At 41.0% G+C, this 26,909-nt stretch overlaps 1 protein-coding gene across 1 annotated transcript; it reads right to left on the bottom strand.

Annotated features, from left to right (window-relative positions):
- Positions 1-395: 395 nt before the first annotated feature.
- LOC121298933 (mothers against decapentaplegic homolog 6-like) lies at positions 396-26,422 on the bottom strand. Its single transcript, XM_041226271.1, has 4 exons — positions 24,922-26,422; positions 22,112-22,168; positions 20,908-20,985; positions 396-975 (listed from the first exon to the last, which is right to left on the bottom strand). Exons 1-4 carry the CDS (start codon positions 25,718-25,720, stop codon positions 437-439), a joined length of 1,473 nt encoding a protein of 490 aa, XP_041082205.1. The 5' UTR covers positions 25,721-26,422; the 3' UTR covers positions 396-436.
- Positions 26,423-26,909: the final 487 nt, after the last annotated feature.

The following is a 26,909-nucleotide window of genomic DNA, read 5'->3' as shown; positions in this document are numbered from 1 at the left end:
GGCTCCCACCTCAGCATTGCTGCTTAGTTACAAATTACAAATAGACACAAACCCCAAAAATATATAATGCGAATATTTTATTATCAATGTGTGACTGGTGTTAGCTTTTTGCCTGGGTAATAATAGTATATGAAAACTATACACCAAAAACTAGGCTTGGCTCCTATTTTTGCTGTATAATTTTTCAAATCAGTATTGAAAGAAATTCTACATAAACCAAAGTGCATTTTCTGGTTTCTTTTTTTCTTATGTCCATATACACATTGCACCATACATAAATAATTACATTGTAAAAATGACTCCATATTTACAAGTATAATATATATTTCATATAATATATAAAACTTTATATTAAATCTAGGTAGATGATATTTGGGATAGTTTTTTTTTTTTTCCTGCTCACACTCGTGACTTTCCTTTAAATCGGAGGTTGACTTTATCTGTTGTTAAGCAGGATCTCCAGCCAACAAGGGCACGACGTGATGAACTGTCTCGAGTAGCAAGGCCCCCAGCCCTTGGCGAAACTGATCCGAACACTGTTAGGGTCGTAGGGTCCGTCTGTGTAATCCTGCTCCATGGCATGCTGTAAAAGGCAGGACTTCTCGTAATCAAACACTTTGATTGAATACCCGGGCATGACTTTGCGCACGATCAAGGCCCTGCAGTTAGGAACGTCCAGTGTCGGAGAATTGACAAAAATGGGGTGCTCGCTCCGATTGTAGGCCCACACCCCATCCGGCTCCTTGCTGAGCAAAATCCCGTATCCTATTTTGCTCCGAGTCCTTCGGACGGTCTCGCTCCGGTGGTCTAGGCTGAGCTGTCCCAGGCAGAAGCCGTTCCCTTGAGGTAGGTCGTAGAAGATGCTGACAGAGTGTTCGTACACTGTGTAGAGGCGGCCCACTCGGGTCCGGTGCTCCCAGTACGCCACGTTGCACCAGTGGCTTTGCTTCGTCGTGTCGGGTGACATACTGGCATCTGAGGGGGGAAAACAGACAAGACACATATCACAAAACAAGAAGGATCGAATTACTCAGAGAGGGATTAATAGCAAGGCTAACAGGAAGGATTAAGTTGAAGAGGATTAGCTTGTAGTTTATTGTTGTGAACAGGTGTCTCTTTTATAGATACAGTATAACAGCACTGTATCGTAATTAAAGAAAAAATAAAGCATAAATGCACAAAACCTGGCAGTCCTCACACACTGCAGAGGCAGGGCCAGACACTGAACATATTTATAGCAGCTGCTGCTGGTATTATTAGGACTAGGTGTAGCAGGATTCAGTAACAGAAGCCAGCCTGCTTTCTAAGCATGAGAACACCGTCTTAACTCAATAACTCAATGTTATTCCTCGACAATGAAATGCATCGCTGATGTTGCAGACCAGCAATCAACAAACAACCCCCACTTCTAGTACTTCAACTGAGACCAAAAGCCCACAGCGATTCCATCAGGTATTCATTACTACTACCTGGAATCAAAGCACAGCACTTCATCAAGCCTGCCCTCCAATCACCAATTTTCAGGGAAGGAAATAAGACTCCTGTTGCATAGCAGTTTCACCCATTCCAGGTTTTAATACATGCTTGATTAGCCATCGTGTGTTGGCAACAAGCTCAGGTGTGTTTCATTAAACTCAGTAACAAAACCAGGAATGGATCAAAGTACTATGCAATGGGAGTCTTATTTCCATCCCAGAACTGCTTAAAGCTTCCAAATTGTTGAAACCTATAGTCAACTCTAAGAAAATCCCTGAAGAATACAAGTGACAACTAGATTTTATTGAAATATCAGGATATTGTATTAATTATAAAAGATAAAAAAAAAAGATTGAAATATCAGGATATTGTATTAATAATAGTTCACATTTTAAAATACGCTTTGTGGTAAATTAGTCATTAAATCCATCAGTAACTGCACTATCTGCCTGCTCTGTATGTTCTTCAATATTGATAATGCACTGTTAGGGAGTCTATTGTGTGCCCGGAGATCCTATTAAACATACTGGCTCTTCCTACAGCTCTTAAACACTGCAGGTGTTCATTGCTTAACCTTTTCATACTGAAATGATTTCACTGTTGTATAACTTCAAAAGGACATGTTCAATTCTACTGCAAATCTGGCTAATTGATTTCAGATGTCTAGAATAAAAAAAAAAATGCATAGATCAAACTCCCCCCCCCCCCCCCCGCCCCCCCAAGTGCACAATGATTTAAATTGACACCTTTAGAATAAAAGATAGACAGAGCAGCAGTGTTCAAGGTGAAATTAAAAACAGCGTGCACTGGCAGAAAATCACCATGGAAATGAAGCTTTCATGCATAATGGGACCCTATCTGTGGAGGGTATTTTTAACTCAGCCCCTAGCCAACAAGGCTGACATGAATTATATTTCCCCAGACATGCTTTGACTGTACCTCACACATGCACTCATCAGAGCTCCCCTTTTATTTCCTGTCCAATGAGAACACAGTACAAGAAAGGACAATAGCACACTGTGTATGAGACAGGGTGGAAGTGATGCTGTATGTGGGATGTCCGTTTGGAATTGGGAGCACAACCCCCCCCCCCCCCCCCCCCCCCCCCGCTCCACCCCCACATCAGATAAGTTAATAAAACGTGCCCCTCCCTATTTTGAGAAATGAGTCATGCCTAAGTTATTGCTGTACAAATGCCTCAAACTTCAGTGTATGACAAATCACTACCATTCTAATAGCTCCAACTGTGCATTACGATACAGCACCTTAATCTCCTGCCTGCTTATGTGGAAAATAAGATGGCAACACCCTCGGTGCAGGGTTAAAGAAACACAGCCAAGGTTGTACTGAGAGAACAGCGACCATGAGGTCACATCCTCTTGTCATCCGAAACTGCACTCCATGATTGGCAATTTTGTCCTTTGAGCTTGAAGTACTTGCCCCCCCCGTATTCGCATTCCTGCACTGGGCAAAGGTCCTGGGTCTGCGGCCGAGGCAGGGGGTCTTCACTACGAGCCAGCCCGGCTCTCAGCCCAGTATTCAGCTCCCTGACAACTTATCACAAGCCCGTGACCTCCTGACCCCCGAGTCTTCATACCATCGAGTCTGATTAACTCACACACAGGGTGATGCTATTATTTTGCTTCAGAGACTCTATTGACAAAGAGGATTTAAAGGCCAGGCCTGTGGCCCCATTCCTTTCATTCTCAAACCTCACTGGAGTTAATGGCCTCCCCTCCCCAGTAACACACTTTCCTTTAAAGTGGATTGCTGCAGTTTCATTCCAGCGGCAGACGACTCAGTCAGCCAATCCCCCCTCATTCTCTCTCCATCCTGAATAGCCAAGACCTTGTCGAATGACTCCATCACCCAGATTGGAAACTGAGCTGCTGCAGTGTTCCCCAAACCATATTCAGAACCCTTGCCCAAGTTCCACACACAAACACAAACGCTTTGCAGTCAAAATGTCAGTCCAAAGAAAATATATACATGTGTATTTTAAAAAGGGTTACTAAATATTAAATAGTGGCAGTAGACTGTCAACTATTTCATGTCCAAAGACAATCCAAACTGTGTTTTTTCAATCCCCAGCTACCTGTATAAGAATGCAAAACTTGGTTTTTCATTACTTGTGTGCGATAAGTAAATCTTACATTGAGCCACTAAAGCTGACCTCTCTTAGTGACCTATAATAATGACTTCACGTGTATTTACCAGCCCCCTATTCAATTGAAAGAAATATGCAATAAAATAAAAACACAACCTTATTAGAAAAGCAGTGGTTGTTTCCAGATCCTCAGTTAGGGCAGAACAATAAAAACGACTAAAGAATAAAGTGATGCTGCAAAGGAAAGGGGTTTTCATTCACCACTTCAATCCAGGGTTGCTTGCAGAGCAAAGCATGCATGCCCTGAAATGAGACAAAGCCGTCAACGTGGCCTGTGGTATTCTTTTTATTTTGTTTCTAAAGCAGCTTACTTTAGTGCTGGCTATGCTCATTAGCAATTGTTGCCAAACCCCTTAACTAAACAGTGCTACCCCCACGGCCCTCCCACCAACGTAGGCCTCACTAATTCCTGATTCTAGTTTCACAGTGCCAGGACTGCGCAAAAGCAGCAATGTATCTGATAGGCGCAAGCAGAGCCTTGGAAGGGGTTATGGCCTGTAACAATGTGGGCTCTCTCCTGTGTGTAGAAGCGCATACCTTTCTATCTTTTTCTTTTTTTTAACCAGGAGAAGAGAACAGGCAGCTTGCCCTGATGAAAGGTAACTTTCTACACAGAAAAAGCAGCTTGCTATCTCTACTCCCCAAGCTCGCTGAATCCTGGTTAGTAGTAACCAGATTCTTCCCCGACTGACACAAACACACACACGCGCTCAATACAAATTCTCAGTTGGGTTTATTTTAATAAAAAGAAAATACATTAGTAGTCAAAATGCATGTGATCAAACCCATAATTACAGAATGGCTTGTAAAGTTCAGAATGAACTGTGCTTGTACAATTCAAGTGGAATGTTGAATTCCATTAAGGTCATCTTCAGGTGACTCCTCTTAGTGACCTTTTTACAACCATAAAAGCCTATCCCCAGTTTTCAATAGTCTTTATCTGAACTGGCTGTTTGGTTATCCTCTCTTAGAAATGGTTTCATTGTAGTCAATTTCTGGATCAATGGATATAGGGAAACCCTAACCTCTCCCTGCTAGCTGTATGTGTTTTATAGCTCCTAAGAGCACAGCGCACACTGGACACATTGCCTCTATACTGCAACTGAACCCCTTGTACTGGATTCCCTAACGTTAACAGGAAATTTGAATGTGAAACACAATCTTCAGTGCCCATGCATACATTTAGAGCACAGACTCTCTGCATGGGACACACTGCATTTCTCCCACATGTAAAGGAGCTCGAGATGGGGGGCGGGGGGGGGATAGAGCAGCTCAATTACTCAATGAAAACAAGCAGTGGTCTGTAACCCCTTCAAATAGGAAGGCATTCTAAAAAAAAAAAAGCATTTCTAACAACCCGCTAAACAAGATTTCCATACCTTGCGTTACCCGTAGTGTCGCTTTCACTCCCCTCTCAACTGCTGTGTACTTGAGGTTTGCAGATTTAAAATTGAAAGAACACAGATTGCATCAAAAAAATGGCCAGATATCAATATCCATGTATAGCACTTCAAGAGTTGATCCAAATAGCATTGGTGTTACTGATAGCTTATAGCACTGTTATATCTATAGCGATAACTCCGAACAGTAAAATATGCAGAAGCTCTTGTAACTACAACACGGTGTCAGCAGTGAGAGTCGCTGCCTAAACTCTGGCTCTGTGTTTACGAGATGAGTTTTGCAGCAACGGGCTGCGGTCTGATTCTGAGGAATCCTGTTCAAGGTATAAAACCTGGTAGCAATTACCAAGCTCTGTCCCCTTTTAACCCAGCCCATTGTAACAGCTCACTTTGCCCATTAGATAAGCAGTTTTTGTTATTATATTTTCAAAATCACCTCCGCTTAATGTCAGCTGTTTAAGTCACAATCAACCCGACTGATCCCTTTATTGTCACTAATGTGGTTTACTGTTTCTTACATGGTGAAGAAAGCAATAACCTGCCATGTGTTTTTATGTCTATCGTTTTTATGTTGATACCTGTGCTTCACGTATGAATGACTCTCTAAAACCCTGATTACACCAGGTTTTACCTACTTTATATTTTCATCCACGACCACTTCTATTTAACAGATCATTACCAGCAAAATGATCCTTTGTTTTTTAAAAAAAGCAGGCCTGTAATCTGTAAAGCCCATAGAATTTGTTTGCATCAGATCAAATGAAAGTGTTTTTTTTCTGTTTTAATGCCCTTTTAAAACTTTATATTTCTTGGAGACATTAAAAAAAAAGAAAGAAAAAGAAAAAAATGGTTCTGACAAAGGATTTAAACCTGTCTTTCTACAAAGACTGGAGGCAGCAGCACTGGGTAATTACAGCTAAACAGACAAAGGGGCTGAAAGTTTCATTAGCAATCCTTATTATCTGGTAATGGCTGGAAAAGCAACATGCAGTGGGAAAAAAAGGAACAAAGTGGCCAGAAGGCAAATCAAATAGATCAGCGAGACAGTAAAAAGTAAAAATGAAAGGATTGTGCCTGAGGAAAGCTTTTTAAAAGGGTCTCTATTCTGCAAGCAGCCTCACTTTCTGCTGTCTCCAAGGCTGAACAAAATGTGTGACTGTGCTGAGGTGGACTACTTTTCATTCTTCTTCATCTCCCCGTATTCAAGCAAATCCTGAAAAGATGAACTCAGCGTGCAGCCCTGACATGATGTGAGCACTTTACCCAGCCCCTAATACAGGAGGCCTGCTCCAAGTCTTATCCTTAGCCAAGTATTAGTTTCACCTGCAGACATTAGACCCTACCACTGGCCAGACTGTCAGGGGGTGGCACATGGAAAGCCTTGTGACTTAAATAAACTAAAATAAGTATCCTGTTTCTGTTCAGCTGTAGCCAGCATATCCACCTTTCTGACAAAGACCTATTTGTCGGTGTCGTTTCTCGTACATGACAAAAAACAGCTTGCCCCCCCCCCTCTCCCTCTGGCAGTGGTACAGGCTACAGCTTTAAACAACTATCATTACAGAGCAACTACATCTTATAACAGCCACATTTAGGCTGGCGTCTGAGCTATCTCTCCCATCAAAGACAGCTTTATCAGCCAGACATACACACTGAAACTCTGGCTGTTGTTTATATATGGGTTTGTTCCTTGCAGTCATCATTTCCTCTCTTGCAACTGCTGCCTGTTAGCAGATACAACAACATGAGAAAACTTAAAGAAACTTAAACATGTTTTTAAAAAAAAGAGGAAAGAAAGCCGCAATCATGGGAGGGAACAACTCCCTGTTGTAGCCCCCTGAGCTGAGCAAAAACATTGTATCCAACTTCCAAAAGGAAAAGAAAAAAATTATTGTTCATGACATGTTTGTTCTGCTGTTATTATACATGCTAGCAGGTTTCTATCCAAAAGTAAAGGTCCTCATATTGTGCCCTCCTGCTGTCCCACCTAATAATCTTCAGGATCGCATGAATTCCCTGTTCAGTGGCCGTCACCAGCCTCACACCAGACACAGCCCAGAGCTCCAGAGTTACGTGTTCCTTGGCTGACGTGTGTGCCTGTTGCCCCTCTGCTTCACGTCTAGCACCAGCAATGGGGGCGGGTCTTGACCCTGCGCTCCAGGCAGGTTTGTGGATGGCAGTCACATGTGCATCAGCAAGGGTGTAGATTCTGAACACGCTGAGGTTTCAAATCCCACGAGCAACACGACCGTATGACAAGTTTAGTAAAACAAAACTTCCCAATGCAACTCTGGTGCTAAATGAGGTCTTTCAAACCCAGCAGAAGAGCAGTGCTAGAATTGTGCAATGCAGTTGATCTAACAGTATGTGTTCAAGTCTCTCTCATACAAAGCTGTTAAGAACAGCCTTCACATGCTCCCATTGCGAAGCGGGAGGCCTCTCTTATCTGTGAATGAACATCCACCAGGGGCAGCGACTCCTGGAAGAATCCCAATGCGGAGAAGAGTGTGTGCATGTGGTTTTCATTTTGGCTGACAGCTACCCTGTCCTCCTCCTCCATGCTTTACAAAGCAGCAATCTTACACTTTAAACTCAAGGCTGCCACCAAAAAATACATGAATACAAACAACTTAACAAAAGGGCAGCAAATCTTAATGTCGGTGCACATTACATAAACAATGAACCAGAACAGCACTTCAGATTAAAAAGTTTAACAATGATGACGCCTCTTAAAGGACATTGTCAGGTCTAGCTCTTTTGGTTTGCTCTAGTGAAGTATTGCTATGACATCTATACAATAGTACATACCAGTAAGAAGGTACGTGTGTGTGTGTGTCCAACTGTGTCCTTGTAACCATGGGTAGAAAAGATTAACCTTATAGTGAGGCTTTCCTTGAAACACCTGGAATTGTATTTTTCCTATAAAAATTTGCAACGCATTACTATATCACAAACACCTGAGGAAAACCCCATTCCCCATTCTAGTATCCTTAACAGATTCACCTAGCTCTCCATATTGCATACCACAGACGCTCCAATCAACCACTTAGCGGCATTCTATTGACATCTCAGCCCAAAGATAAAGCAAAAACATACGCGTGTTCCAGGACAATTCATCTAATGAATCATCCATTTGTACATTTGCCCGCTAGACAGAGCGAAGGCAGAGTCCCCATCCACCCCACCCCTCCCCACCCAGTTAACCATTTCTTGGCTGCCCGGGAATGGCGCTCCTCCAGCTCTTGTTATTAATTAATCTGGGAGACGCACGCTGTACTTCTGGCCATCCCAACCACTTCCTGCTTTGGCGGAGATGGTGGGGAGATCCGTGGCTTGCCAAAGCATATTTTTTATTTATTTTTATTTTACTCTGCTACTGTACCATGAAATGCAGTGTTTCGTGTCCGATGAACGTCGGGTCAGCTTATCCTTGTTAAGAGTTTAAAGCACAACTTCCATCTTCAATTTTAAGATTAATCTTAAATTATATATTTTGTGCTCAATTTCTCCTAGCCAGGGGTTGGAGACTGCACAGTAAATAAGAACAATAATAACAATTTAAAAAAAGCAAAATGATTATTCTTTTTTATAAATGTTTTTAAAACTAAAAAAAAAAAAACACGATTAAAACAACAGCATAAAAAAAGCCCTTAAAACTCTTCAATTGAAATGATTTATAAAGCAGGTCTTTGCAAACATCTGCAAAGAATCTTCCAAGTTAAACGAAATAGCAGGATTTCATTAAGCAAATTGCAAGCTGGCAAAAACTCTGAAAGAAAGGAAAAAAGCCACAGCCAGTCCTATAATTTAAACCTTATTTTAGATGCGACAGCCTGACTACATGAGCTGCACTGCAAAAAACGTACCCCCCCAAAAAAAAAGAAAATTCCTCTCCGAGCTGTCCCCTCTTTGCAGACCACAACATTTTCAGCAATTACAACGTTACTCCGAAATTTCCCATCGCCGCTCAGAAAAAAAGGAACTAGCGCACAAAGTCACCATTGTCGCCTGTAATTAAATTGACAGAAACAGCCTGAAATCCTGGAAAAGTCTACAGCATGTTTAGAAGTATATTACAATGTAGGCAGCCCACAATTCAAAGCTGTGCACTCTGAGACATTCCACTCAAAACTCAAAAATGCTGATTCTCCTGAAAGAAGCATGTCGTTTTCTACTGTAATTTACTTATTTTGCAAACATTTCTCAGTGCCAAGGGTGTAGATAACCAATCGGCCTACATCCAACAGAAGCTGCTTAGCTTCACCGTGATTTGACAAACAGATCTCTCGATACATCTAAGAATCCAAGTGAGACAGTCAGTCAAACCGTTGCTCAGCAGCAAGTGCTAAAGAATGTCCCTGAAAAATTCCATCAGAATGGGATTTCTCTTGATAAAAGTGTGGAAGTGTGACATACTGACACATGGTCAGCCAGGCAGCCTCCATACACTCCTAGATTATGAGGTGGACAGATTCATCAGCTAGAAAAAAAACCAAAACATGTAACCCATTTCAATGCTGAAAATGAGCAACAGAATGAAGCAATCCCACAAGCAAGGACCCTGGTATTGCTAAAAGTTTTGTATTGCTTGGTTTGTTGGGACATTACCACTGGGAAGACACACTTATATATGTTAATATACATTAGTAGTAGACACATGCAAAATTGTGCCATATGTACTATGAAGTTCAGCAAGAAAATATGATTTTATTTTTTTTAATAACTTTGATACCTCACAGCACCCAGTACATCTGTCACTAATTTTAGGTTTAAGTCCTGCACTGCGATGGACAACTACACTACATTCTCCTAGTTTAGGTCAGTATTATTTGAGCCGAGTGAAGTTTTGACCTCCTGCCTTTTAAGTGTTATTCTGTACCAAACTCCCCCTCCCTTTCCTTTCCTTTCTAACTTAGTTGAAGTAAACAGAGTTTGCAGGGAGGAAGCAGCAGGGGGTTAATGAAATGTGAGGAATGAAGCTGTGCTTGAAATGTTTCGAATGCGAGTGAGAGGATGGGAGCAGCAGTGGTCACGCGGCTCCCCGTTTTTCAAAGTGCCGGGCGTCACTGCTTTCTCTGGAAATGCCAAATGCCGTGACCCTGACAGTGTGGGCCTCTGAATGAAAGGAAGCAGCTCCCACCAGAGCCCCGCGGCCACAGCACAAAGGACAGACCCGGAGAGAGGTCACTGCAGCAGGACCAGGGCTGGTCAACCCCAGTGAACAACCTCCTGGAACAAACTGTCCAGGCCAGTCACAGAGAGGGAGGTCCTGTCAAAACGCTTGCGTGGCTTATTAAAAGACACGCACAATAGAGCTAAAAACAAAGAGTTATTAATAACAGAAAAAACACCTACCAGGCTTCCCCTTTAAAAGCAAAATGAATACCTTCAAGTACAAGCTATTTTGGCCATAATATTTCGGTTGTATGGCACATTTCTAATATTTATGCTCTGTGTCACAGTTATTACATTTCCTTCTAACTGTTAATTAAAGTCCTGTCTGTACAGTCTTTTCATCTTTTCTCTTAATGCCAAACTTTCCTCAAATCCCCAAGTGTTCTCTCCCGATGCATTCTCCTCATTAGTTTAAGCGTCCAGATTTTTAAGCTGAAATACCTTATTGTTCATTATTGACTGCAGATGAAGCACATTAAAACACTAAACTAACAGTTTTACATTCCACACATTTTTAATGGCGTTCCTCACTTTTTATTTGTTGATGTAACCCCTTGCCTTGGGAGTATGAATGGTTCTATTTGAGGCAACAAATCCTGGACTGGCAAGCAGCACTGGGATAGTGCTACATTAAATTGGTATGATCAATATATATATATGATATATATATATATATATATATATATATATATATATATATATATATATATACATCAACACAACACAAAATTGTATTTTCTTTTCTTCCGATCACAGAAAACAATGACACCTGCAATACTAATCCCTTTTTTGTGGTTTAGCAATACCAATGCACGGAGCAGGGCAATCTCTCACGTTTTCATTTCTGAACGAGCCAAAAAAAATAAGAAAAAAAGCCTCTGCAAACTACAGTAATTCTGGCAAACAAAACCAACGCAAACAAAGGCTACGCAACCATGACTAAAAGCAACAGTATCACAGCGAATGTGCTTCACAGAGAACAGCTCCGTAAGCGAGGAAGCAGATCAGGGACAAAGGTACTGCAAATATTAAACAGTGCTTCAGATAAGGTTGCCAAGAAAATACAAATAAATAAGAATAATAAGAATAATAATCAATCGAACTAATCGCAGCACTGTACAAGAAGAAAATGAAGAGTCACTGTGAAGCAGCCAGGCTCTTCTCCTGCTTGCTTCATTTCACTTGAAGAGCAGCTCTGCTGCTGGCTCCCTGTAACTGTGCTAATCTGTGTCAGCCAGGTCGGCATCATCAAGTGTCCGCACTGCTCCTTCACTTCCGCTCCTGAAGCGCTTTCATTGTGTGGAGCCTCCTCTCAGAAAGGAATCAGTCTGCCCAGGGCCCCTGGAGAGGGAACAGAGGCTCCTTGGCAGGGAGACGGATCCTTGCAGACCGCCAAAGTACCCTTAAGTAGTTGAAGCTGAAAAGCAGCCAGACAGACAGAGAGAGAGAGAGAGAGAGAGAGAGAGAGAGAGAGAGAGAGAGAGAGAGAGAGAGAGAGAGAGAGAGAGAGAGAGATTGCACAGGCATCCATGCTAGCACCAGTCACTCATTTATTACAGCCTTTCACTGGGGATTGTTGCTGAACTCAGTGCTTTGTGTTGGTATGAATTATTCACCCAACTTTAGGCACAGAACAGGGACCAGAGTCTGGGTTTTAGGCAGTCAGCCATTACAAGCAACTGATTTGCAATTAATAATAAAACAACAACAACAACAACACAAAACTCTTAACTTGCATACTTTTAAGCAAAGATCTGTTTTAAATGGCTTAAAACACAGCGTGATTAAATCTGCTTCCTAAGCACTAAAACCACAGCACAATCTCTTAACCTGCTCCCTAAATAAAAAAATACAAAAAAATGTTGCAGTTCTTTTTGGAATTCCACAGCCGTCCCCTCCCCCGAATCAAAAGGCCATTCACAGGGATTAAAGTTACTGCACTTCAGCACTGCTGCCAGTCAGGTTTAAAACAGGATGTTTGGCTGAGGCCTCTTTCCCCTCAAATAAACAACCTTATTCTGAGGTGTAGAGGCAGCCATGTGGAAGTACTCGAGTCACACTATTTCCATATCCCGTATCCTGATGCATTGTGCTCCCACTGGGAGTGCTGCTGGGCTGCGGAGTACCTTGCAAACTGAACCCAGCCCAAGGCACAGAAACAAGCAGTCTATCAGCTCTCTCCTCCAGGCTGCCCCGAGAAGGGCACAATGACGACCGACAGGAACACACAGTAGACCCAAAGTTAAGACTTCTTTAACAACACCAGCAGCAGCTGCAATGTTTCTGCTTTCCGTTACATTCCTGTACTGTATGTAAACTAGAACATAGTAAAAGTCAGTGATCGATTACTTCTGCAGTTGCAGAAGTAGCTGCAACATCGTTTTCTACACGCCATGAACATGAACAGGAAAAGGCCATTAGTCTCACCCTCTTTCGGTGCTGAGGTCATTTCAACATTCCTGCAAATACATTCAATCGATGATAAACCCGCTGGTGTCTTAGAGGAACTGGTTTGGTTTTACTGAGTCGACTCGCATGCTTCGTTGAAAAGCTGTGAAACCCGTTCATTGTGCCACATTTTGGATATTTTCCTCTACTGTTAAAATGGTGGTTTTTAAGAGAAAAGAAAACTAAACACCAAACACAGAACACAATTAATTATTGTATTTAAATTGTATTTAATTATTTTAAATCTGGAGGATATAACTATTTTCTTTTCACAGACCTAAAGACACGTACCTTACATTACCCAGTTTAAGACTTCATACTGTGTTAATGAATCAATCCACAAAATATTGGTGAAAATTATGTATGTTCTGCTACTTGATAGGTGGTGCCAGCTGAGTGTACCATCAAAGAGCTATGCAATGGGAGTCTTATTCCCAGCCCTGTATTGAAAGCTGGCAGGTAAATGGTTAAAAGCGCTGTGTTCTCAGGAGTTCCTTCACCCTCTTCTGAAGCGCTGCACAGAGGCTCTCTTATGCTGTTTTAACTCACTGGAACTGTCAGCCATTAGGATAGCCATGAAGAGTGGGCAATTATAACCAGATGGTCCTCAATGGGTCTTCCCTTCAAGGCAGGAGCTTGCTGTGTGCGGGGGCCTGGTGTGCCACTGCACCCCTGCGTGTTCATTCCTCATCTCATAACACTGCCTGGCTCCTGTTCAAATGTCAAGCCTCTTAAAATCCCCTTGAGTTAAGACCTTTTTGTTTGTTTGTTTGTTTTTAGATTGTTAATATAATTTGTTTAGTTGTGTACTTTTAATTTCCAAACTGTGCTGTTTAGACATACAAATAAGTACACTGTTAACTCAATCAAGGCCCTGCTAGAATGATATAACTTCAGTTTTCAAAGTTTAAAAAAAACCAAAATGACCGCAAGTAAGAAAGTCATCATTTATTTTTGTTGTCCTTAAACAGATGTTCCATTTCAAATGAGTGTTTTGAAATATTCATAAGAATCAATAAATAAACAAACACGTCAAATGCATTGTGCATAGAGCTGACCGAGCAAGTCTATCGGGAATATTGTTCAAGGATTTGCACAGTGCAGATCACCCTGCAAGGTAAGTGAATTGCATTAGTTTACATCTCACCCCTGAAGAGGCTGACGAAGGCAGGGCGTACCCAATCTGTCGTGTGCCTTCTGAGCCAGCCGTCAAAAACTGGCCATGTGGGTTGGTTTGTAGATCTGAATTTGTAGCTTATTCATTGATACTACTGATCGGTGTGGGTTACCAGTTTATGAAACACCTCCAAGAAGGATATTTAGTAGAATGCGGTGCAGTGGATTAATGCACTGGGAATTGTAGTCCCCTCATATCATGTCTATCATTTCATTCATAAGCACCCAGTTGAAGAACACTGGCTTAAGAGTCAATAAATCACAGCAGGTTCCCAGAATTGTCAGTGGAATCCCATAAAGTAGGAATGGACCTTTAAATTGGGACCTGGGGAGGTCAAAGGGTAAGCTGGTGAAGCAGTGTGCGGATAGGTGCGTGTGTGTGTGTGTGACGACATGAGTTCCTTACAGCTCCAGCAGGAGAGCACAAAGGGTCTGGTTTCTATTTACTGGCCGATAATAACCTGCATTTTTGTTTGGCAAAAAATCTAATTTGTGCAAAAATGCATTCTTTTCATTTGGCATTAAAACAAAGGAATCAAAAGTCGTGTATTTTTAATCAACTTAATTGTCAACAGAATAAAAAGAAAAGCCATTTAAAAAAAAAAAAAGAAATGGCATGAAACAGCATCTTATCAGATTTCATGCTTTATAAACAATGTTTTTAGAACAACTATTACAGTTTAGATATTTTTGGGGGGCCTGAGAAAGGGACAGTGAGGCGTACAGTGAGTTGTCAAATGTTCTCAGCCCTCTCGTTATTAAAGTGAGTAAACTGTGTTTTGAGTTTAGGACTTCTTGGCAGAGTTTCAAAATTACAAAGAGGGATTGATGAAACTGACGCTAACAAAGAGTTGAAACTGGCAAAAGTGAAACAGTGAAAGAATATTTTGTGTATGAAACTATGGGTAATAACATGGAATACGCAAGCAGGTTACAAGTGTCCAGAATAAACTGATTCACCTTTTAGAGGAACGTAGGCTAATTAATTAAGTCGCCTAGGATTCTTCATGAAATCTGTTCATTTCCTTTGCAAGCGACCCCCATTAATGAGCTCATAAAAGTATCATGATAAGGAACAGACAGCTGTGGCTCTTGGTCAAGGAGGAGGGAAGGTCAGGGCACAAAGCACAGGAATGCACCCTGACCACGGATCTTAATTAAAGTGCTACAGAACAAAGCAGCTTCCTGCCAGCTAGTTACTGAACTCGCTCTATAGAATCTTTCATGAGGTAGGCAGTGCAGCAGTTTACATGTTAGCCCAGCTGACACACTGGAAAGAAAACATGTTGACAGCATGTAATAATGCAAGGCTGGGGCAGTAAATATGGGGTTCAGGCACAAGTCATGTTCCGAACAGGTGACCTGGCTGAGAAGGACAACAATAGACATGCATGCAAAACCAAGTCATCACAACAAGATGCACTAATGAAATATTCAGCTGAAGACACAACACAGCAGTGTGTGTGTGTTAGTGGGTGTGCGTGTGTGTATGCGTGTGTGTGTTAGTGGGTGTGCGTGTGTGTTCTGATTCCACACCAACAGAAACCAGACTTGGTAATGTTTCAAGAAGAACCAAGCCCTTCAGAGTTTAGTTCACATCCAGAATAAGAATCGCAAAGCAGTATAAAATGAACCCTGCTTCTGTTACTCAAAGCAAGCGTGTTGCGAGGGTGATAATAATGGGCTCTCTCCTTGCAGTGGCCAACTTTGCACAGCAGTGTAAGTTAACACAAGACTTTCAGTAGCATTTGGCAACTTTCAGCAGAAATTATTTCCATTTATTAGCTGCACTGTTTCTGGTTCGCTTGTTATTTTCAGGGGGAAAAACAAAAAAAAATTAAATTTAGAACTTGATTTAGAAAATAAATAGGACTAAAAGCTTATCAAAGAGTTTTCATAAATCACGGCACTCTTCATATAAATCCGAATGAATGAAGAGAGACAGCTGTCTGTCGTGTTTTTATTTCCTTACTATTGTTCAAAAGACCCTCTGGCCCTTTATTTCATATTTTCGAAAGTGTCGCAGTGTTGGAATACTTAATAGATTAACGGAGAAGATGCCAAGGACAGCGCCGCCCTAATGCAGCACAGCTGGGTGCAAACAAACTTTTATAGAGTTCAAGAAATAAAGAACCATCCTAAATGGTAAAAAAACTATGGCATGGGTAAGGGGAGAAAAACAAACTATACTGTGCCCTTTAATATACTGCAAGCAGGGAAATGTGTGTGTGTGTGTGTGTGTGTGTGCAACAGGACTTAAGGTAGCAAATTGTGATATAAAAATACAGCACAGCATTTTAATATTATATACTGTGCCTCACAAAAGGGAGCGTGTCCCTCCAGTACCTTGCTATGGCTGGCAGTCCTGATGCTATCAGCCGGTCCTTATACAAACTGGAATTCCTCCAGGACTGTAGAGCATTAGCTTTCTTTCTGATCAATGGGAATGACCCAAGGAGCAAACAACAACGTCACAACTTCTCAATGTTCGGCTCCTGGAATCCTGTACGCTTTAGAAAAGGCTAATAGGGCAAGTGGTTCTAAGAATGCAACATGCAAGTTGTCTTTAAAGGGAGCAGGACCAAGCGTGCAATTAGAATCTGATGGAGGAAGCAAGCCTGCATTTATTTCTATTATGTTTTCCTTAAAAGGCCCTGTCAATGTTTGGGTTTTTTTCAGATAATTGCCATAATTAAGCTTCAATAACAGGCCAGTCAACTCCAAACCGCATTACAGAGTTGTACAGTTACTACAAGCACTGTGTATATAACATGTTGAATTATACATTAAATCCTTGTGCCACTTAATCAAATGGCAGTAGTACATTCAGAAGCAAGAGAATAAAAGTCAATGAAAGTCAATAAATGCATTCAAATATGTGAGTGATTATAAAATCATGAATATTAAATCAATAAATATATACAGGAATTGTAATAATAAAACTAGGAAAACTGGATGTCTGCTTATGCAATTGTTCCTCTTAATCAAAGAGAGAAATTTTTTTTTTTTTTTTTTTTTTTTAAAGTTATGCATCATTGTTTTTTTCATCCCACAAGAAAGTGGAACTAGTATTTTTATAAATTAACTAACCCTTAACAAAAGACTCAAATGTAGCCTGTTGCTTTTCCAGCCAATGAAAGTTCCATAAGCAGAGCTGAGAATTCCGGAAGAGACCACAAGTGAATTGGCATGGGAATCCCGGTAGGCACGGCACTCATTATGTGGAGCTCTATACAGGAAGCAATGGGATTCACTTGGAGTGCAATACATGGACAATTCAGATTGATCTGAAAACTAGCACAGGAACTCAGCGAGGAAACAGGTGCAAAGCTAGAGATGGACAGAATCACTGTATGCTGTTTAGAGTGCAGCTTATCCAATTAATACCAACATATCCCTCAATCTACCTGATTAACTGAAGGCATATCTAACGCTTGTCACAAAAAACTAAACATAGCAAGTCAGAAACAGCAAGCACCAAATAACTCCGCTAATTAGGTTCAGAAGCATGAAAATCTCACCTGTGAAGACATCTCCATTGAATATGGAGAATAGCCATCCTTGTGGGGGATAACATGTAACTGCAACATAACCTGAAATATGAGTTTTAAAAGGGGAGACTCGTTAACTGTAGTTAAACACAGCTTTCCTCTAAATGTTTGGCTTTGTTTACAAGCTATTGGGGCCTCAAAGGAATGCTTGTGGTGAAACATCTACTTCCTAAAATGCTTTTGAAGTCAAATACCTGTTTTCTACAGAACCCAGCAGTACAACATGAAAGCCACAAGAAACTGCTTGATTTACAAATAAAGTTCTTCAAAACCATCCTTCTATGCCTACCAGCATTTACTGTACTCGTTTGAGGACCGCATTCATTCCACTGAAGCGAGACAACATGAACTGTTCTGCTTTCGTAAAGGAAGACGACACCTTGTTTTTGCTCTTTGGGCAAAATTCCGGTAAGACCAATTTTATTTTCCGTTGACAAAAGCAAACATTATGTATAACTAGGCAGACCGTCACTGAGGCGCTATAATGCCGACTTGGAAACCAAGGGCCCGTTTAAAAAGCTGCAGTTGTGCAAAGGGCTTCCCAGAAGGGACTTTGAATGGTGCTTCACTAAAACCATAAAGCTTTTCTCTGTTTTGGAACAGAATCTCCTCCTTGTCCCAGGATGGCTGAAGATGTCCCCAAGCATTGCTTTTAAGAGCTTTTCTGTTTAATCTCAGCCATTTCCTTTAGGGGCACGCACTTACTCGCCAGACCACACAGATACTTGATGTTTCATTTCTTCATTCTCCTCGACCTACACTGCTAGCCAAGGAAAGAATGTACCTCCTTGCTGTACAGGCATCCGAGTTTGTGTTCAATAAGATAATTAAGAGAATTTCAATGTTCTTTTAGAAATCCCAGCTCTCACAGAAACCCCTTTTCATTCTTCAAAAGACTTCCTGCGGCAACAGTAAACAAGGGCTTGGTTTCTACTGTGCGTTCATCAAAAAAAAAAAACAGATGCTTCTAGAATTTTTTTTTTTTACTTGAATATTTGTGGATTGATCCATTAACACAGTATGAAGTCTAAAACTGGATAATGTTGCATAATGTATTTAGGTCTGTGAAAACAAAATAGTTGATTCAGTAATGTTTGCAGGGTTGCAAACAGGACTCCCATTGCATACAGTTTGATCCACTCCTGGTTTTACTATGAGCTTAATAAGCCTCACCTGAGCTTGTTGTCTATACACTGTGGCTAATCAAGCTCATATCAAAACCTGGAATGGGTGAAACTGCTGTGCAATAGGAGTTTTACTTCCATCCCAGTGTTTGTGTATAAAAAAAAAATTCTACCTACAATAAAACATATTTGTAGGTGCAAGAAAAAGTATCAGCTGTCCAAAAAAGAAACCATCTTAGCAGGTCTAAATGCCCTTTTTTTTTTTTTTTAAACTGAAACCCATTTCAGCAGGAGTTCCGACTTCCATCTCAGCTCACTAACAGCGTGACTTCACTTTCTAGTCTATCTCTTATCCTTGAGTTCAAAGTCCATCCACAAGGGAAATATAAATCAGCCAGCCACACACTCTGTTATTAAGAGTTGCACTATTTGAAACTGCACTGCGGGAGAGGGAGTATCCAATTACAGTGCAAGCCTGGTCGCATTTTATCTTTATATTGTTCCAGTTAAAAACACCACTTTCACCACAGAATACATTTGATCATACCCTTCCAGTTTTAAACAAAATGCCTGAGATAAGCTTTTACTATGAAACCTTTATCTTGGGGAAGTTTAAATAGCTTTTGATAAAGAAAAGTAAAAAAAAAACTAAGCAAGGTAAAGAAAAAAACTTCAACATTATGAAATTTTGGAAGGTTTGAAGATTTAACATATTTTCATGCTTGGCCACATTCACGCACTGAAAGATAAACACTGAGGCTTTGTGGATCGCTTTATGGAAAAGAAAACTAAGCAGACTCATTTTTGTTTAAAAATATAATCGTACTGATAATAACACTGGAAACGCTTAACCACATTTTAATCGGAAAGCAGCTCATTTTGTTTGCATTTGCTTTAAGTTGTATGGAGAAAAGCAAATCCAGCCTTACCCATAAGCAATTACATCACTCTGTGAACAAAATGCTGAGCTCAAAAAACACAACAGAAATTTTACAGAAAATATCCCAATAACATTTCCCAGGTTACACCACCAAGATGCCACCCATATCAGCGAATCAGTTAAACAGAAAAAAGCGTCTTCTTAAACCTGACAACAGTTTCAAGATGCAATGTCTACTTTCTGATGAAGGCGTGCTGCGATTCTTTGTACCCATTTAATATAGTAGGTGCGCTTGTTTTGCGACCCTGTGAACCTTTCGTGACCTCTCCACTTTGAGGATTGCCACATAGGGTACAGTACAGAACAAAAGGCATGACAAGAAGTCCTTATGTGGCAGCGCCTGTCATAATGCAAGTATTGGAGTATTTCACTGCTTGCACAGTCCCTGTACCCATGCCTACCTCCAGGTGTAGCCCCAGCATGGCACTGACCTCATACGCTATTGCTCAAGTTTTAAATGTCAATCCCAGTAATCAAAAGAAACCACAAGAAAGCTCACACCTTTGGCTGGTTTAAAAATAAATAACTTTCTCATTCAGTGCCAGCATAACCATTGCACGAAACAAACAAGGCTACTCTCACACACTCAACCTCAAATACAATGCATTACCAGCAGCAACCAAAACCGGAGAACACAAACACAGAGCCAACCCAATCACTGCCAAAACATGATGCATGCGAAACCAAATTGCACATTTCAGCACGACAAAATAAGACAGTATTTCATAACCCCCTCCCCAAAAATAAAACTAAAACAAATGATGCAATCTGGAATTCTAAATGCACTGGAATTCTAAAGAGTAAAGTACTTTTTTTTTTCATAACTTGTTGTTATTATTATTATTATTATTAATAGGTTGTGTGAAGGTTATCTGACTCTTAGTTCAGGAGCTGCTAGTTGCCATAGACATATATAATGTAGGGTAGATCAGCCAAAGTGTCTTTATATTAGTAAGATCCAGCGCCATCTAGTGCACAGCAGAGTATTGCCAGCAAAAATAAAGGAAACTCGTTTGCAAAGTAGAATATCACTAAATGGTGCAGACTTCTATATAGAAACGTGGGTTACATATATCTATTACAGGCAACACGAACTGAAGAGCAGCTCCTGAAAAATGAAATGACCAACACAAATCCTAAAAGCTTTGCACTCGCATTTCAAAGGCACAGAGTAACAGTGAAACATGTGGACTTCAAATCAGTTCAAGTTTGAAATGAAAACACTGATCTAGAGACAACAACAAACAAACAGCAACTTAGTGCCAGATGCAGTTCTGCCTTTTGGAAGGGCCGATAACTTGTGTTCAGCACTTCTCAATGGATAGCTTGAGGCTTCATGTGATAAGAAGCGACTGTGAATATAAACAGAACAGATGGAATCTAACACCCCTTTCTGTAGCTCCCTGCACTGCAAAGGCATGGAAGAGTTAGAACTGTGAGCACGCTTTACCTGAGAAGTCCCCGGGAGTGACATTGGGAGAATTTGTAGCCTCAGTTTCAGTGTATGACAATGTTGAATCTGAAAGATCTGTTAACAAAGGAAATATATTAGGAGCAAATCCATCACCATGTGCTGTACCTGCTGGCATATGAAGCCCTGCCGCAAGACAAATATAATAAGTCCTTTAGTCAAATACATATTGCACGCTCATCATTATAATTATACCCTAAAACCCACTAGAGTCCACAAAATGAAATAATAAATTGCCATTAAAGCAATCTTTACCTGGATCCATAATGTAAAATGGCTAGTTTTGAGGGACAGGTTGCTCAACCAATAATAAAATGAACATTCATATAGCAAAATATATGAGAGAGCGTGACAGTACTTTCTGGATACAAACTTCAGTGCAGCACTCTCAAAGCCCACAAAAGAACGGAGGTTCAGTTTATAAAGCAGGTTGGAACTTGGCGTCGACTGGATGAGGTTATGTTAAGCAGCTAAACAATTCACAGCTACTGTACTTAATTACCACCATTAACATTCTTGAAGTTGTTTATTCTTGCTTCCTTGCTTCCTTCCTTTGCGTTCAAACTGAAGCAAAACTTTGTGATAACAAGTAAGCAGCCATTGTTTCCCTGGCTAGCCGAACCACTCCAACACTTTAAATGCGGTTTGCTTTGGGACTTAGCTGAAAGCACATTGAATTAAACTAAACGGCATGTTTATCAGTTTACTCTTATTAACAAACAACCACCCGGTATCATACTCTATGACAACTTTATCATCCACTCAAAATGTTAAGTGACTGTTGTTGTACGTGGGAATCAAAAATGTGAAAGAACTTATGCATCACAAGGTTGTGCATCCAAATATGATTTAATAGAAAAAGGTAAAACTATGCAACCCTTTCCTGCAACGTTACGTCCCTCACAGTGTGTATAATATCAACAGCACAATGATATTAACGCTAGTTCACCATGTGGGTTTGTTACATTAATAGAATTTTTTTTTCAGTAAATGCATCTGATTGGTGCAGACCTGCAGGTACACTCTGAGTGGGACTCTTCACTGGTTCTGCCATTCTCAGTCACACTGGATCAAAGTTAGAGTGACATCACCTTCTTCACACAGTCCGTTAAATGAAAGCGACCAGATGGCCATGATGGAACAGTATGATACAGTAATTGAAATAGGCTACTTTTCTACTTACCCAGTGGCTTAAACTCTTCATTAGGAGACAGCCGGGAGTATGGAGGAGGGGGAGACTCTAAAAAAAGAACAAACCGATCAATTATAAAATCCCATTACTACACTATAAGCACCTGAACATTGATTAGTGAAACATCATTTGTACATAGCAGTATTTTCTCATGGCTAAAATTACAACAGCACTGGGTCAAATTATCATAGCATTATGATAAGGTTGTATTAGTACATTGAAAATAAAAGACCATTTTTAGTATGTTTGCTTTTTTTCTTGTTTATTGCAACACAAGAGGTAATTTTCCTATTAAATAAAATGTGTTGACGTGCAACATAAGTAATTACATTTAATAAAGTAATCGTTTCAATCCGATTTCTATACAGAAAATAGCTTGCAGCATTTGGAAAATGTGGTACGTGAGCAAAAGGCTATGAAATGACATGTCAAGAAATAATAGAGCGGCTGCAGCTTTAAGGGAACAGTAATTGCCTGGATCCGCAGTCAGTCAGATAAACAGCTAGTCCGGCCGGCGCCAGCAGTATGCAAACTGCATATTATCACCGCTCCTTTACCTAAATAGCAGAGGGGACCTCCTTAGGAAAAAAAGGGCTTTTAAAGCACAACTTGAAACTGATCTCATTTCAAAGGAATAATGCCTGGCCAAATAAAAGAAAAAGGAAAGAAAAAACTTTGCTTATTTAAATGTTAGCTCTCGTTGCTGAAACAAAGCATTAGCGTGCGTGTGTGTGTGTGTGCGTGCGTGCGTGCGTGCGTGTGTGTTTTGCACGCTACTGCTCAGTTCTAAAAAGTAATGTTGGTGTAAACCGCTTCTACGACGTATACCCTATGTAATTGATATAACGCCAATTTACACATTCTAATTACAAAACACATACTAAAAAATAAATACTATATATATATATATATATATATATATATATATATATATATATATATATATATATATATATACGTGGTTTTATTGTAATAAAATGTCATGAATAGGAGGCACAGTTTTCAATTAAGTTCATATAGCACATTTCCAACAGAGCAATAAAACAAGTGTATCTTTAACCTCACCATGTGCCTTGTAATGCTTCATGTAGTCCGAGGAAGAGTCTAAATCCTCTACATCAGTGACGTAAAATAAATACTACATTAGCAGGTCATGCATCGGTGCGTATGAGCGATGTGCTAAATGCATCAAAGACCAACGATTGAAGATGTACTTCTCTTGCTTGCTAGGGGCTTGGTACAGCGTGTGGTTAAAACTGAATGATACTTTGACAACAACAGGAGCAATGTTTCTTTTCTTTCATTGATGGTTTCCTTACAAATAAAACGTGATTGCGGGCCGCTAACAGACAACTGGCGCTCACATTGTAGACCTGTAATCCAGATTGCTTTAAAGTATTTTTAATCTTTCTAGATAATAAGGATCAAATAAAACCGCTAACAAGATGTCCACATAAACCTTTGAAGTGTTTCACTACTCCGAGTAGATCGCGGTGTACACAATGGAAGCGGTGCACAAAACTGCAAGGGAAAGGCTTCGAAGAGGAAAGTGGAGCCACAGATGATCGCTTCATTTGAGCAATGATGTTAAGAGTAACATCAAACTTGGTTACGGGTGACAGGACAGAAACGCCTTCCCCCAGTCAGACGTGTCACAGAAGAATTCCATGAAGGCTTTTAGTAGGTCAATACCATGCTTTTGTAGAATGCTTTCCAATGCGCTGTAGTTTGCGCACAGAAATATTAAACCACACTGAAATGTATTACTTCTTTCAATATGCGAGTTTTCAACCCAATGTTATTTTGATAATGTGGAGAATATTACTGATCATGTTGACGTTTCCCAAGTTCCTGAACACAGATTAGGGTTTTACAGGATGAAAACCATTCAAAGTCGAAGTTAATATTGCTAAAGCATAAGGATGCACCATTAAAGAACAGAATATACCAAGAGCAACCGGTCACAGTCACGTACCCCACCCAGTCAAGTAAGCGCATGTTTATTTTTTTTCATTCGGTTGTCAATCATTACCTCACCAGTTACAAGATTAATTTGACCTGCTCATTCTGGACCGCACCGTCACCGAGTTGTTTGAATAAGGTGATTGAGCTGTTTGCTTCTCACGATTAAAAGGTATGCTTTTCCAAGTGGGGGTAGGCGGGCAGGTAGGCAAGCAGGCTCTTATCTTTGACCCTGGCAATCATCCCTCGTACAGTCTACATGCAGTCCGTTGTGCAACGCTTTGCGGGTTTTCTAACCACTGCAGGGCAGTCCTGCTAAAACCACCGTCTAATCTCAAGGTTACTCAGATACCGGAGGTAAGAACCACGCACACTTGGTGTTTACGTGACTAGGTTCTGTATCCCACAGTAATACAAATATGCGAACGTGATATAGGAATGCGTGTCCTATGCCGCTTGAATTGCACTCGCAAATTATTATCCCCAGGTAGTAAACCCATTCTTTGCTTGTGTACAGTATTTACTTGCCCGGGGGGGAATAGATTTCTCCTGGGCTAGCTAGCTTCGTGACTGTTACAAAAAAAAAAGCAAGTTGGTGTGAATACTGTACACATACAACAAATCATCATTAAACTCGTACCGAAAAGTTACTCCAACTTCATGACATGGAACAATTACTGTTTGGGGAAAAAAAAAAAAAAAATCAATGCTTGAATATCTTCTGGACTGTGCTTCCACGGATACGATGGCGTTTGTAAATTATGTTATGCATCAATAATAATAATAATAATAATAATAATAATAATAATAATAATAATAATAATAATACATGTCCTTACCTGGCCCGCATAGCCTGCTGAAGTGATAGGGGTTGCAGCACACCGCTGGACTGTCCACAACCCCAAAACTCTCGCAGTCGCAAAGCGGTTTGAGCTCTGCCGGGTGCTGCACATCGGGCCAGCGGTAGAGTTTGCACAGAAGTAGCTGAGGGGAAGCCGCCTGGCCGCCCACCCGCACCTCTGTCCGAAATACCATCACACAATCGGTCGGCATACCCCCTTTCGATTCCACGGCCTCCACCAGAGTATCCAAGGATTTCTCCTTTAGCCTTTTCAATAGAGAATAGGTTGCGGATTTCAGCTCCTGCTCCACTGCTGAGCGGGGTTTAGCATCCTCACTGCTCACAGAAAGCGCGTCCTGCCGGTGCTGGTGGCTCCTCGGCGCGAAGTGACACGACCTGGGCTCTTTATCCCGAGCCGTGTCTGGGGTTTTGGGTCCAGAGTGGTCCCGATTCTTAAACAAACAGCAGGTCACCGTTTTGCAATCGCTTTCCTGCGAGGATCTGGGGCTTTCCTGATCCTGACCCTGGATGCAAAACGCATCTCTGTCTTGATCCAAAGTGATGCCTGTCCTGGCGCTTTCTGCAGGATTTCTCATGCAACCCCCACCTCGGTCCCTGGGCGAGCCGAGGGTCATCGGTCTGAGCTCCGTTTTGGGGATTTTCTCCGGGTTTCTGCTGCACCGATCGTCCCGATCCACCTCGCTATTTTTACTGCTTCCATCTCCCCCCTCTCTATCTGGAATCAAACGGGTTCTCCAGAGTCGCCGCACAAGACCCGAGCGTTTGGACCTGAACATACGACAATTTATAGATGTATATTTTTTTTTTATTTTAGTTCAGATCCTGCTGGATACCAATTAGTTCCAAGGTCGCCGTAAAACATGAAGCTTTTGCAAATGCCGTGCAACGATTGCACAGCCGAATGCAGTGTATTTGCAACCAGATTGCAACATTAGATTTGGGGCAAATACAATACCTTGCTAAATAAATTGCACGAACACAGTTGCACACAGCTACATTGAAATCAAAATGCATTCACTTACTAAGAACCTTGCAAAAAAAAGAAGACAATATTCTATTTTTCCTTTTTATTCTTAATACGAACATGCATAAAATACTTTAACAGGAATTCCCAAACGTTGTCCCTTTAATCTATCTTTCATTCATGCTGCCTGTGAAGAACACACATGGTATGCAGCAATATGCAAAGCTGCTACTGTGCTCTCTTAAGGGTTTTGGACTTTGAAACACCTTCTGATCTTTCCTTTTGAAGCTGCAATCGGCACATGAATGGAACTACTCCGCTGCAAAATAATTCCAAAAGAAATTTAGAATCCTAGTGTGCTCTCGGAGACAGTAATGCACTCGTTGCTACAACCCCAAACTAAATTGAGAACGATCCCTGCACGCAAATGCGTGTCCGGCTCCGTGTGTCCCAACCTCAATAAACAGAGCTCTACAATTCTTTCTTTCTCCGTTTCTCTCTTTTTTTCTTTTTCTGATACACACACACACACATACACACACACATACACACACACAGGGCCCCCTAGGAGAGAGCTGGAGTCATTGGCTGCCTCCTGTCACGTGCTTGTCTAGACACTTTGGCGACTCTGTGCTGAGCTGGTTGTTGCGCAAACAGGGTCTCAGGTTTCTTAGCTCTTAAAGGCGTATCGTCCACTTTTAGACTAACTTTTTTTTTAGAGAACACCTCCATTGTTGGAAACAAGAATGTTTTTTTTTTTTAACATGTCGATGGAATATAATGTTGACATCGTGTATGAATTTTTACATTTGGTTTGGGGTGCACTTGGCCAGGTTTTCTCGTTTGAACCCCAAACCCAGAGTATAGGGGAGCGCAGTGTACCTGTAGAGTCCACACGATGACCTCACACCGCACAACAATGAAATTACTCTGAAGAGCAATGTACCTGTTCGTGTTGTGATCCAATATAGCCCTGCTTTTAGAACGGTTTTATCACGATT

This window comes from Polyodon spathula, chromosome 24, assembly GCF_017654505.1.
Source record: "Polyodon spathula isolate WHYD16114869_AA chromosome 24, ASM1765450v1, whole genome shotgun sequence".
In the NCBI taxonomy this organism is placed as follows: Eukaryota; Metazoa; Chordata; class Actinopteri; order Acipenseriformes; family Polyodontidae; genus Polyodon; species Polyodon spathula.
Note: the sequence above shows the minus strand (reverse complement) of the source record. Positions and strands in the feature narration are given on the sequence as shown.

Coding starts and splice junctions, on each gene's coding strand:
- LOC121298933 (XM_041226271.1), bottom strand. CDS start 25,720: ATGTTCAGGTCCAAACGCTCGGGTCTTGTGCGGCGACTCTGGAGAACC. Junction 22,169..24,921: donor CAGCAGGCTATGCGGGCCAG/GTAAGGACATGT, acceptor TTCTTTTTTTAG/AGTCTCCCCCTCCTCCATAC. Junction 20,986..22,111: donor TGAAGAGTTTAAGCCACTGG/GTAAGTAGAAAA, acceptor CTTTGTTAACAG/ATCTTTCAGATTCAACATTG.